Source organism: Cucurbita maxima, unplaced genomic scaffold, assembly GCF_002738345.1.
Source record: "Cucurbita maxima cultivar Rimu unplaced genomic scaffold, Cmax_1.0 Cma_Scf00025, whole genome shotgun sequence".
In the NCBI taxonomy this organism is placed as follows: Eukaryota; Viridiplantae; Streptophyta; class Magnoliopsida; order Cucurbitales; family Cucurbitaceae; genus Cucurbita; species Cucurbita maxima.
Genome location: NW_019272041.1, coordinates 535,170 through 548,239, shown reverse-complemented (window position 1 = coordinate 548,239; position 13,070 = coordinate 535,170). Strand labels below are relative to the sequence as shown.

The window sequence follows — 13,070 nt, the reverse complement described above, 5'->3', positions numbered from 1 at the left end:
AGTGAAGAAGAAACACTCCATACAAGTGAAAGTCAGAGCAATAATAAGTCATCTATCAAACGTGGATATAAAATGGTGAAAAATGAAGAAACCATCAAGGAAATGCACAACCAAAGAGAGCTCAAAAGGACCACAAGAGTAACTCTCAAGGGAAGAAATTTGAAAGTATTTGCTACAAATGCAAGAAGAAAGGTCACATGTCCACAAATTGTTGGTCTAAGAAAAAGTCAATGTGACATCCTCCAACATCTAGACGGAAGAATGGGATGCAGAGACAATATGTGCCATAGAAGAAGACGAGCTAGCGCTCACTATAATGATGGGATAACATATCAATTACGAGGGTGACTGGATCATTGTTTCATGATGCTCTGACTGACAATCAAAGTGACGCAATGGAAGCAGGGTGGCGCTCTGAGAAGGAAGTATTTTCAGATTTGGACATCACTGAAAAATTCTTCCACAAAAAATAGGGAGCAAACTGTACACATTTGCTAATTAAAGTGCTGATGTGCCTAAAGATCCAAGTGACACTGATGTTGGTGAGCAAGAAGTGACTCAACAATTTAGATAGTAAAAAAAAAAATCCAAAATTTAAATCCACAACGGAGCGAAGACAAGTTAAACAATCAGAAACATATAAAGAAGTATCACAAAGTACGGCTTGGTAGCCACGGGAGGAAGAACTTATAATTTTAAACAAAATAGTATTTCATCGTTGGCTTAATATCGTTTTACATAAAACTAAGGAACCCAAACATGTCTTTTAGCTATCAGCGTTCAGAATCTGTTTCATCTTTTTTCATTTCTTGATACACACAAAAAAGTTATGCTACATTTTTCTTGTTTTTCGTGTCAGCCCACTTACATTTTTAACGATCTCGAGAAAGGGTGAGATCAAGCGGCAGCAAATAATCAATTTCCTTCCAAAACTTAAATATAAAAAGAATATGGCACCTCAGTCGTATAAACAAAGAAATCAAGGCTACGCTACTCGTCTTTGACAATCAAATTCCTAAAAATGGTAAGTGTTACAGAGGTGTCATGCAATAGTTTTTTCGTGTACCTGAGAAGTAATTGATTGAGCACTTACCATGAAAAGCGACATGAGCGAATACTTGGCCATTCGCTGGTTAAAAACAACCTAAACGACAGAACAAATAGGTATTGGGACACTTGTATTTGCTTACTGAGTTTTGGTTAGCTCAACAGGCATCGATTCCAAGGCGGCATATCGGATTCTTCTTCATAAGACCAAGATCCACCTGGTGAAAAACAAGGGCCAAGGGGCAGGGGGGCAAGGCAGATCTTCATTCAGATATGTTATAATGGATTGCCCATAGTTGTGTTAAGACAGAGTATAAGAGGAGGTACCTTGTGGCCGAACAGATCCCGAATGTTATCAACACCATACAAGATCAAGATCATGGTTGGCCTGGTTCAAGGACAAGATGCAACAGAAAATAATGATCATTTATTGTTCATCTAAAACGTACTTTGATTCTAAATATTCTATTCATTTTCAATTCTGCTCCTTCAACTTTTGAAACTCCTAAAGTAATCCTTATAACAGTAAAAACATGCAGGCGGCCACATTTCTGAGACTAAGTTAAAAAAGAATGGTCTTTGGCACATAATAGGACACAAGAACCTTACCTCTCGAGCGAATGACCCCATGCAATAACACGGACATCCTCTGGAAGCCCCATAGGACGTAGCATCTCAGGTCTAAACATTCCTGAATTTCCAACTTCTACCCATTTCTTAAAGCCTTCATGATAACTGACAAATATAATGCATCAAAAATTTGTTGTATAATAAGCAACAGCAATTTCGAAGACATTCAATTGTTTGTCACCTGAAAATCTCCATGCTGGGTTCAGTATATGGATTATAAGCGGGCTTGAAGCGGAGCTTGGACATGCCTGAAATAAAATAGAGCATCAAGTGAATCCATTGTTTCCTTTCAAGTATCACTGGCCACACATTAATTAACCAACATTCTGCTACTAATTTGTCACCTAGACGAGAGAAGAAGTCATACAATACTCCAATCAAGTCTCCAAGAGTAAGTCCTCGATCACATATCAACCCTAAGAACCAGATGCAAATATTTACATACTATACCATAAAGGTGTATTTAGATATACATATAAAAGTTAAGTTTAATTTGATTTGATTGAAAAAATATTATAACTTTGAATTATATAATTATATACATTTACACACTATTTTTAAATCTTAAGAAAAAAAGACGATCTTCTGTTTTTGGAGAAATAAGAGGAAAAATGTAACAAATAAGAGAACGATAAAATAAAAAACATTTTATGTATCGCTTTCGTATCATTTTAAATGTTTTTTTTAATTCATATTTATTTAATGGAATAAACAAAGCATGCTAAATTCGATATAACAACAGGAAAGGGGCAAATTGGAGAAAAAAGTTGAGATGGATTATATTATAACCCAAAAACATATTTGCTAATTCATAAATACCTTCTATCTGGTGAAACTCAGCAAGATGGGTTCTATCTACTGCGTCATTTCTGAAAACACGGTCTATCGAGAAGTACTTTTTGGGAGCAAACGGTTTCTGTGAACAAAGAGAAATTTCAAACAGATCGACCAGATAATTTGGTGGAAAAAAAAATGAAAAACAAAAGTAGGAGATGAAAATTGGAAACTGATAGACCATATGAATCACACTAAGCTAGAAGTAGAACTTAATGGCTTACGAAATAGACCATATGAATCTCTCTGTGATTTTTTATTTATTTATTTAAAATTGATCAGACAAGTAAGTGATTAATATCCCCACTTCAAGAGAAGTCCCTCAATTTTTGGACCTGACATCCATGGGGATTCTAACTCATATAGGAAGTGTAATAGTTCAAGCCCACCGTTAGCAGATATTGTCCTCTTTGGGCTTTTTCTTTCGAGCTTACCCTCAAGGTTCTTAAAACTCTGCTAGGGATAGGTTTCCACACCCTTATAAAGGGTGTTTCGTTCTCCTCCCCAACCGATGTGAGATATCACAATCCATCCCCTTTCAGGACCCAACATCCTCCCTGGCACTCGTAGTCCTTTCTCCAACCGACGTGTGACTCCCACCATATCCACCCCCCTTCGATGCCCAGCGTCCTTACTAGCATACCGCCTCGTGTCTATCCCCCTTTGGGAACAACCTTCTCGCTGGCACATCGCCTAGTGTCTGGCTTTGATACCAATTGTAACGCCCTTAGTTTTTCTTAACCTAATTAGTAATGTTACCTTGCATGCAACGGAAGTTCATATAAAATAACTTTGAAAATAACGACATGTCTTACATAAGTAGTTCAAAACAAGAAATTCAACCTAAAGGAAATCATTAAACAACTAAAACTAGAGAAATTAAATGCAAACGTTTATTATTCAAGACAAAACTCAAACAAAACATCTACTGTCCTATAAAGCTCTCATTCCAACTTCCATAGTCTTCACAACGTCCACCATCAACCGTAAATGGCCACAGGGCCTTGACCGAAGTTTACTCACAATAAGCTAACAACACCGCCTAACTACTTCCTATAAAAACCACATTATATGCTTAGAGCCTTTTCATAACGTAACCTAGCTAAACCTTATATTTAATTATCAAGGTAAGCCCCTAACATTATCTATTTTGGCAATTAAGAGCCAAACCGACCTCAAATGGCTAAAACAAGGGCCATAATGGCTTCAGAAGGGCTGAAAACCTAGGAATCAGTATATTATATGTATACTGAGCTGCCAAGCCGAGTAGCGGGAATTGACGGAGCCGAGGGTACCGAGCTAACAAGCCAAAAGTACAGTTGAAGGCGCACGTTTTATGGGCGCAGATTTTGTATCCACTAGTCATGGGCCGAACGTAAACGCAGCCCGCGATCTTCGTCTAGAATGTGGGTTGAAACAGAGGGCTGTGGGGTTGGCTGTGCGTTTTCACGGGTATACAGAGAAACCCGACCTGCAATCCATCACTTTGTCTTCCTCACCCGAGAACCACGAAGAAACCCTAATCGCGAACTCCCTTTTCTGTTTATTGACGAGACCGAAACCCTCATGTTCGTTCTTGCTGTCGTTTGGTTTATCCCTCCTTGTTATTCAACCCCTCAGAGTTAGTTCGCTCTTACTAGAAAACTCGCTGAAAACTCGAAGCCTCGCGACGTTTTTTGATTTCTCACTTCAAACTCTTCTGTCTTTCTCTCACAAGCGCAACAACGACAATCAAAGGAAAAAAACGACTATTTAGATACCCTAAGGTTTAAGTGTGCGGAACTGAGGAAAATAATACATTTCTATTAACAAAAGAAAATGCCTCACCGAAAATCATGCAATTTCTAGCGAGATTTCATGCATCATCGGGTATTACTTTTTTTTTTTTTGGAAAGTCGTACCGTTACATTACCCTTAAGAAGAGCATTCGTCCTCGAAAGTGTCTGTATCTAGAAACAGCTCTGGGTATTTTTCTCTCATCTCATCCTCTCGTTCCCATGTGGCCTCCTTGACAAATGCAATGTCTCTAGTAAGCCACCAAGTTCTACTACTAGATTATGCCTCTACCCCCAAGGATACAGAAAACCCTAATGCAGTAGTGACAGGTACACTATCGGTTGTTGGTCACCTTGCTTTGACATTGTTTGACTCGGGATCTACGCATTCTTTTATTTCTACGGTTTTTGTTAGTCAAGCAAAAATTGTTTTAAAACCCTTGTTGCATGATTTCTTAGTAGGCACTCAGCATAGGTGGATATGATTGCTGCTTATAAGGTAAAAAATGGTCATGTAATAGTATCAGGGGTTAATTTAGAAGTAGATTTAATGGTAGTTGATATGACCGTATATGATAATTTTGGGGATGGATTTGTTAGCAAAAAATTGTGCTGGCATAGACTATTAGAAGAAAGAAGTGATCTTTACGCCACCGTCCAAGACCAGATTCATATTCAAGGGCATGAGTCTAGGTACTATGCCAAATGTGATATCAATAATGAAAGCAAAGAAGCTGATCTAGCACAAAGCATGAGCAGTACTAGCCAGCACGTGTTCTTAGAAGACTTGCCAATTATCCCTCCATCATGAGATGTCGATTTTGCAATAGAGCTGGAACAAGGTACCAGTCTTATATATAAGGCCTCGTACCGTATGGCAGCTGAGCTGAAGGAACTCAAGACACAACTACAAGAGCTGCTGGATAAAGGATTTATTAGACCTAGCGTTTCTCCTCAGGGTGCGCCTGTGCTATTTGTCAAGAAAAAAGATGGTTCAATGCGCTTGTGCATTGATTATAGGGAGTCGAATAAGAGAACGGTGAAGAACAAGTATCCCCACCCACGCATTAAGAACTTATTTGATCAGCTCAGGGAGGCCACAGCTCGAAATGAGAGAATTTCGGTTTAGGGAGGCCACAACTCAGAGAGAACTATGCCAAGTTCTCAAAGTGTGAATTTTGGTTACGCGAAGTTTGTATGTCAAGTTCTCGAAATGAGACTTCGCGTAACCGAAATGAGACTTCCCCCTGAGGACTTTTAGTTAAGCGAAGTCTCATTTCGAGAATTTGGTATACAAACTTCCTGTAACCAAAACTTACACTTTGAGAATTTGGTATAGTTTATTTTCTCTCAAAATTGTCTGGGCCTTTCTCAAAGTGCATTTGGTGTTCTTGATCCATCTTTGAGTATACCAAGATATTGTTTATGAATACAATGACAAAAGTATCTAGATATTCCTTGAACACTCGATTCATCAGATCCATGAATACTGCGGAGGCATTAGTGAGTCCAAATGACATTATCACGAACTCGTAATGACCATACCTTGTTTTTGGTATGTCCTCATTTTTTATCTTGATCGAGTGGTAACCCGATCGAAGGTCAATTTTTGAAAACATTGTGGCCTTCTGGAGCTGATCGAATAAGTCATTAATGCGTGGGAGGGGATGCTCTATTGCAAAATCAACATCTCGTGACGGAGAGATTCCTGACAAGTCCTCTAGGAACACATTTGGTTATTCATTCATCATGTGGTTAGGAAAGCTTCTTCTTTCTTGGTATCCACAACGCTGGATAGTATTGCCCACGCTCCATGGTAGACCAGCTTCTTTGCTTTCATCATTGATATCAACTTTAGCATAGTACAGACTCGTGCCCTTGAATTTGAATCTGGTCTTGGACGGTGGCTTAAAGATTACTTCTTGTAAAAGTCTATGCTAGCATAATTTTTCGCCAACCAATCCATCCCAAAATTATATCATTATATGATCATATCAACTACCATTAAATCTAAATAGTCTATTTTTTCCCTTGATTATCATTGTTGCGCTTGTGAGAGAGATTTAAACCCTAGGGTATCTAAATAAATAGTCAAACCCTAGGGTATCTAAATAAATAGTCAAACCCTAGGGTATCTAAATAAATAGTCGCTTTCTTCCTAGGGTATCTAAATAAATAGTCGCTTTCTTCCTAGGGTATCTAAATAAATAGTCGCTTTCTTCCTAGGGTATCTAAATAGTCGCTTTCTTCCTAGGGTATCTAAATAGTCGCTTTCTTCCTAGGGTATCTAAATAGTCGCTTTCTTCACTTGATTATCATTGTTGCGCTTGACTTAAACCCTAGGGTATCGAAATAGCCGCTTTTTTCCCTTGATTATCATTGTTGCGCTTGTGAGAGAAAGACAAAAGGATGAAGTGAGAAATCAAAAAATGTCGCGAGGCTTCGAGTTTTCAATGAGTTTTCTTAGGTAAGAGCGAACCAACGTTGTGGTGTTGCATAACAAGGAGGGAAAAACCAAACAGCAACAAGAACGAACGTGAGTGCGTCGATCTCGTCGGTAAATAGAAAAGGAAGTTTGCGATTAGGGTTTCTTCGTCACGTTGATCTCGTAGGTAAACAGAAAAGGGAGTTTGCGATAAGAGTTTCTTCGTGGTTCTCAATTAAGGAAGACGAAGTGACGAATTGCGAGTCAGGTTTCTTCGTATACCTGCGAACACGTACAGCCAACCCCACAGCCCTCTGTTTTGGTCTCTATTCCAACCCACATTCCAGACAAAGACCACAGGCCGCATTTACGTTCGGCCCAAGACCAGCAGATACAAAATCCGTGCCCAAAAGACACACGCCTTCAACTGTACCTTCGGCTTTGTCGGTTTGGCTTTGTCAAATCCCAAGGCAGGCAGCTTGACCTACATATAATATACCGATTCATAGGTTTTTGGCCCTTATGAAGTCATTCCTGATTTTTGTCCCTTATGAAGTCATTCCTGATTTTTGTCCCTTATGAAGTCATTCCTGGTTTTTGGCCCTTATGAAGTCATTCCTGGTTTTTGGCCCTTATGAAGTTAGTATGACTCTTAATTGCCAAAACAGATTACGTTAGGAGCTTATTATAAAGGTAAGGTTTAGCTAGGTTAGTTATGAAAAGGCTACCTATACCGTGATTTTTATAGGAAGCAGTTAAGTGTTGGAGTAAGCTTATCGTGAGTAAACTTCAACCAAGGCCAACGAGGCAAGTGACTTTACTGTTGAAGTTAGGATGTATGATGTTGCATGCATTGTGGCCTTTGCATGCGCCATATTTGTTGTGAAATGTCGATGTTATGTCATGCCTATGTGTTGTTGTATTATCATGAATTGTTTACTACGTATGCATGCAACCTATTACACAGTTTCCATGAAATGAATTGATATGCTATGGAAATCTTACACCATGAAATGAATTGATATGCTATGGAAATCTTACATGCTATGAGTGTGATGGACTGAAGAACATAGCTATACATACACATTGCTTAACTGAGTCATGCTATGGAACGCAAAAAGGAAATGAAACGTAATATATATCATGCAAGGTAAGTCATGGGACCTAATGCATGTTTGTGTGTCATGTGCATGAGGATACTTTCTCGTTATGTTATATTGGTACAAATGCATACGTTCGATGTTATGCTCGCTAAGATATTATGCAGACCTTTTCCTTTTCGTGGTGTCTAGTGACGTGTAATACACTGTTCCCTACCAAGTCAGGCCCAGGGGGTTTGTACACGAGTCAACCTGGTACTACACATCCACCCTACCCGGATAAAGCAAGGGTCCAAGGCCACGTAAAGTGAATGGAAGACAAGTTCCACTCATGTTTTGCATATGTTTTGCATGTGATTTGCATGTGTCTTGTATGTGTATTGTATGTCTAACCCAACAGTGGGATGACTTACTTTCATAAAATACTCTAGCCACATGCTACCTTATTTTTCAAGTAAAGGCAAAGCTCTTATGCACGGTTTAGGGTTTATAGGAGATGTTTTGTTTCAGTTTTATCTTTGTATAATAAACTTTGCATTTAATTTCTCAGTTTTAGTTGTTGAATGATTTCCTTTCAGTTGAATTTCGTGTTTTGAACTACTTATGTAAGACCATGCCGCTATTTTCAAAGTAATATTATATGAACTTCCGCATTATGCCTTATGCATGCAAGGTAACCTAATTAATTAGGTAAAAGAAAAATTAGGGCTGTTACAGGAAGTATGCACATTGGATAAAACGTACTCCACTATTGTTAGTCTCCCCCCTTCTGAATTCTTATTATTCCACTAGTTTCCGGAAATTTTTAAATCTCAAACACCAGAAAGAACACAACCCAAGTAGTGGTTTACATAGAGGTTCTGGAGAAAGGCGCCAGGCTACTGATTCTACGTGGGGGAGGCCTTTTGATACTATTTGATGCCAAGTTTTTTCTTTTGATCTTGAAGACACGACCTGAATTTGGATTGGAATAATAAGACCCACGGCACGCATTATTTATATCAGAAGAAAGACCATGGAAGGAACGCTCTGGAGTTGGTGGAGGTAGACTGTTCATACCTAGAGGCAGTTTGATACTTTTTGATGCTTGGACATTATGACAGTTAATTGTAATAGTGAGTAGTCGTACAGAGTGGGGATCGTAGAGTAGGTTAAAGGCTAAGATAAATATTAGATAAAAAGGGGATGTAGCAAGCTCTTGGTACAGGACTCTCAAACAACCTATGTCCTCATCAATGAAAGGATTTTCTTGCAGTTGTACGAATGTTCAAATGCATAAAAATTCTCCCATTGTTTCTGTATTTAATCATGAATATACTAGCTAAACGGCACTGGTTATATAATATATCAAAGGCTATTTAGAATATGAAAAATCAACCGACTACTTACCCGTGCAAGCAAGTATAACATCCTGGAGGACACAGCAGTTGTATGAGTTCGTAGTAGGTTCTTATTTGCTTCCTCTCTTTTCCAATCATCTCCATATCTAAATAAGGAAAAATAATAAGAATAAACAATTTTTTTTTTTTGAAAAAATAAGTTTCTGAAATACAAAGCAAAGAAAGAAAGGGGGCGTCTTGAAGAACAGATATCACACCCTTTGGATCCATAACCACCATTCTCATGGACCTGCTTCACCCGCTCCACATAATCTTCAGGAAGTTCCTTCGTGCTGGAAGGAGCTAAGATGTAACACCAAAGAACTATTAAGAAAAAAAACCAACCATAAAAACATTTGATATTCAGCAATGCAGTGGAGGAGACCTTGCAAGAAGAAAGTATCATGTGCATCACGGGCAGGGTGTTGTTGGGGTTGGAATAATGCATCAAAGTTCCAGAAGCTGTGCGCACAGATGAGAACGAAAAGCTAATAAGAATATATTAAAATTCTTTGAAGTAGTAGCACTGACATATATTCAGTCAGTTTTAAGGAAACTACGGATGTAAACCTATCATTCTAGAAGGGGAGCCGGGGAGTACTCCTACCTGCTCTCGACAAAGTTATTGGTAGGCATCTCTTCAAACCTGAAATCATAAACCGAAATATAGGCTTATAACGGTAAATTTTTTTGTTTATAATAAAAACTACTAAAAAACATAAACATAAGAGTTACTCACCCCATTTGACGAAAAATATTTTTCAATTGCTGCCGAACCTAAATGTTGAAAAGATGTCCAAGTAATAAAGAGAAATAGACGTTCAGTTTCAGTACATAAATAGATACTGAAGGTATGCATAGGCAAAAGGGGGAACATCAAAGAATAAGGCATCATGCATGTTGACATGAATATTTACAATCTTGCTAATTAGTTTGAGGATTGTTGGAATCTATGAAGTATGATCGGAATATAGTGAGGTCATGTCAACCATCAATCTGCCTCTACCTAAGTTTAAAGCCCAATGAAAGATTGGTTTTGATAATCCTTCTGTATCTATAACAATATAAAATGTGCCATAGAGACTCCCTAGATTAAAGTTCCTCTAAGGGATTCAACCTCATTCTACAAATATAGTTACTTTTGGTTCTTTTGGATAACTTGATCAACTATACAGGCATAATCATCAGCATTCAAAGTACGTCCTTTAAAGGATTTAATGTTAACCAATAAATTTCTTCTAAAAGAAGGATTTCAATTTTTTCAAAATAAATGGAGTATTCTTACCTTGAGCAATGGATGAAGATGACCACACTCAAGGGGCTGACCTTTGGCATTGAAGTTATACTCCTTGAACTCTAGTTCTCTCCAGATGCCCCTGGATATTGCAAAGTATTAATTTATCAGTTTCCAAGTTTTTCAATACAAGATTCACGAACTAGAAAGAAATGAGTAAACTGGACATGATAATTGATGTTTCAGTGGCAATTTCATTCCTCCAACAAATTGAGCAGACATATTTAAGCCTACAATAATTCACAACAGGTAAAAGTGATTGATGACGAAGTAGGAAATGAGAGTTTAATGTTAAACAAAAAAAAAACAAATGTCAAGAATTGGCATTGGACGCATATACCAAAGAGAATAATAAATAAACAAATTACCACCCAAAAAAAAAAAAAAAAAAGAAAGAAAGAAATAGAACCACGTCTAACAGCAGAATGGAGTAAATCGTCAAATAAATTATGTGTTTTTGAAGCTTACTGCCATAAAATAAAATCCATGCATGAAACAACATTAGGAAAATAGAGAACCTCTGAAGATTTTCCCGCGTTAAATCTGTAGCAGCCTTTTTCCTTCTTGGAGCGTAACTAGGACCCTTCTTCACTGAGTAGCCTTTCCACGTTCTAGAAAAAGTCAAAATAGACATTATTAAGATTACAAACAGATAGAAATCTGTATCATGTGCTAGAATAAAGCTTCTTAAAGTATCGAAAACTAAGCCCGGTCTAAAACAGTATGAAAATGTCCAAAACCAATTTTATAAATGCACACATGTATATGTATAAGTACAAGAGAAGATATATTCAGCAATCTAACGAACAATTAACCAAATAAGGAACTGTCAGTGCATCCTCGATGGAAAACCAAATATAGAGGTCCACATGTCTAACAATCAGACAAGAGGAACATAAATTTTTAAAATATGTAATTAAATATCTACTGAATAAAGAAATCGTGAAAAGAGAAGTGGGATAATTACTGAGAACGATTAGCTTTCTTGCTTTGAGAGCCTTCACGTCATCATCATGGATTTCCTAGAGTCAAAATCCGAAATTCTTAGCTGATCTAGACCGAGATATTTAACAAATTATTCAAGAAAAAATATATCAATACGGATAACAGTGATGATGAGGTAGATAGCCAAAACTCCAACCATTTGAAAGATTTTTTTTTTTTTTTCATTACCTCAACAAAAGCAAATATCTATGTAAAAAGCTATTACAATTCACAATCCAAACATCTATTGTACTACAGTCCATTCAATTTAATTGTTTTTATTTTCCTTTTTTTTCTAACAAAAATTGTTGTATTAGTTCAAAACAGTATTACAAAATAGGAGGATGAAACAACCTCCAAACTGGACGGCAGGTTTCTCTCTCTTTAATTTACTTGTATTATGGAGTAAATACAAAAATTTCCACGAACTATAAAATTTTGAAACACTTCGACGGTGCTCTCAAAAGTTTCCTGCAACAAGAGAAAGTTTTCTAGAATGTATATGGAGTTATTATATTGTCAGTTAGGTCTCCTAAGTTTGAAATGCATGCAGGTAAATAGGCTAGACCAAAACCTTAAGAAAACAAAAAATGAAGAAATATTTGCCCTGAAAATAATGAGAAATGTGAATTTAGTTCCCAACATGTGAGTCATTATATCACAACACCCATTATGCAATAGCATCTAAATAGTCAGATACCACTTTCCAAGAAGTCCCAAGTGAACTGATATCAAGCTATTAATCCAAATAATACTTTCCCAACTGCCTTTCAAGAGATACAGTATGACCATAAACAAGAAATGAATGAAACTCATTAATGAAGCTTCAATATCCAAGAATCTGTGTAATACAAAACCAATGAATTATAATCAATGATCACCTTTCCATCTTTTATCTGCAGAAGCAAGTTTTTCACCTAATCATCAACATGTTGAACCTACAGGAAAAATCACTTGTGAATAATCAAAAAGAATGTAAAGGAGCTTTAGTTATAATATCTAAGCAAGAAAGTAATAATGCTTAGAAGCTAATCTGTGTCACATCCAGGTTACGAAGTATAATAGTTATTTCATACAATCAACACCACTTGAGATCATTTTTCTCAACATTTTGACACTGAACACCACAAAGTGCAAGTGACAAACCTTTCTGGATATTACTTGCTTCCCCATTTCAACCCATTTGTTCTTTGCTGCCTGAGCACATCCAATCTTGAAAACAGATAGACCCAACTTTTTCTGCAACAACAGACCAGTTGGTCATTTGCGACAAACAACTACAGCACTAAGATGTACTCAAATCCAAAACTGATGAAAATGAAGGCAAAAAATAAAAGATGAAATGCCTAATTTTGCATCTAAACAGCTCTCACATCATCAAACTCAAATGAAAAGACTACATTGGGATAATCCTCATACTATTCAACGCACCAAACCAAAATGAACAATCATGATGGCAATATCACCTGTAGTTCTATTATTAATGAATTCACAGTTCAATTATTCGTGAAAATATCAAACTATAAGAATATGAAATAACCAAAGACAACAGGTTAATCACGAGAAATACTAGAAACAACTATCCAATTCAACATTAACAAC

The 13,070-nt window shown here is 37.1% G+C and overlaps 1 protein-coding gene across 2 annotated transcripts; it reads right to left on the bottom strand.

Moving 5' to 3' along the window:
• Positions 1–904: 904 nt before the first annotated feature.
• LOC111498440 (phenylalanine--tRNA ligase alpha subunit, cytoplasmic-like) lies at positions 905–12,945 on the bottom strand. 2 transcript variants are annotated; one of them, XM_023149693.1, is made up of 17 exons: positions 12,935–12,945; positions 12,615–12,707; positions 12,350–12,406; positions 11,003–11,095; positions 10,476–10,566; positions 9,930–9,967; positions 9,798–9,836; positions 9,576–9,652; positions 9,409–9,493; positions 9,201–9,297; positions 2,497–2,593; positions 2,022–2,093; positions 1,859–1,925; positions 1,657–1,782; positions 1,375–1,435; positions 1,191–1,265; positions 905–1,066 (listed from the first exon to the last, which is right to left on the bottom strand). In XM_023149693.1, the coding sequence occupies exons 3-16, from the start codon at positions 12,355–12,357 to the stop codon at positions 1,206–1,208; spliced, it is 1,011 nt and encodes a 336-aa protein (XP_023005461.1). In that variant the 5' UTR covers positions 12,358–12,406; positions 12,615–12,707; positions 12,935–12,945; the 3' UTR covers positions 905–1,066; positions 1,191–1,205. The 2 variants fall into 2 exon arrangements, with proteins under 2 accessions (XP_023005461.1, XP_023005460.1); XM_023149692.1 differs by having other exon boundaries at positions 905–1,265.
• Positions 12,946–13,070: the final 125 nt, after the last annotated feature.

Bases quoted from the DNA above. Each gene is read 5' to 3' on its own strand.
- LOC111498440 (XM_023149692.1), bottom strand. The intron at 9,968-10,475 runs GTAAGAATACTC...TTCAACATTTAG, and splicing joins ATCTTCATCCATTGCTCAAG to GTTCGGCAGCAATTGAAAAA. The intron at 1,266-1,374 runs GTACCTCCTCTT...GTTTTTCACCAG, and splicing joins GGGATCTGTTCGGCCACAAG to GTGGATCTTGGTCTTATGAA.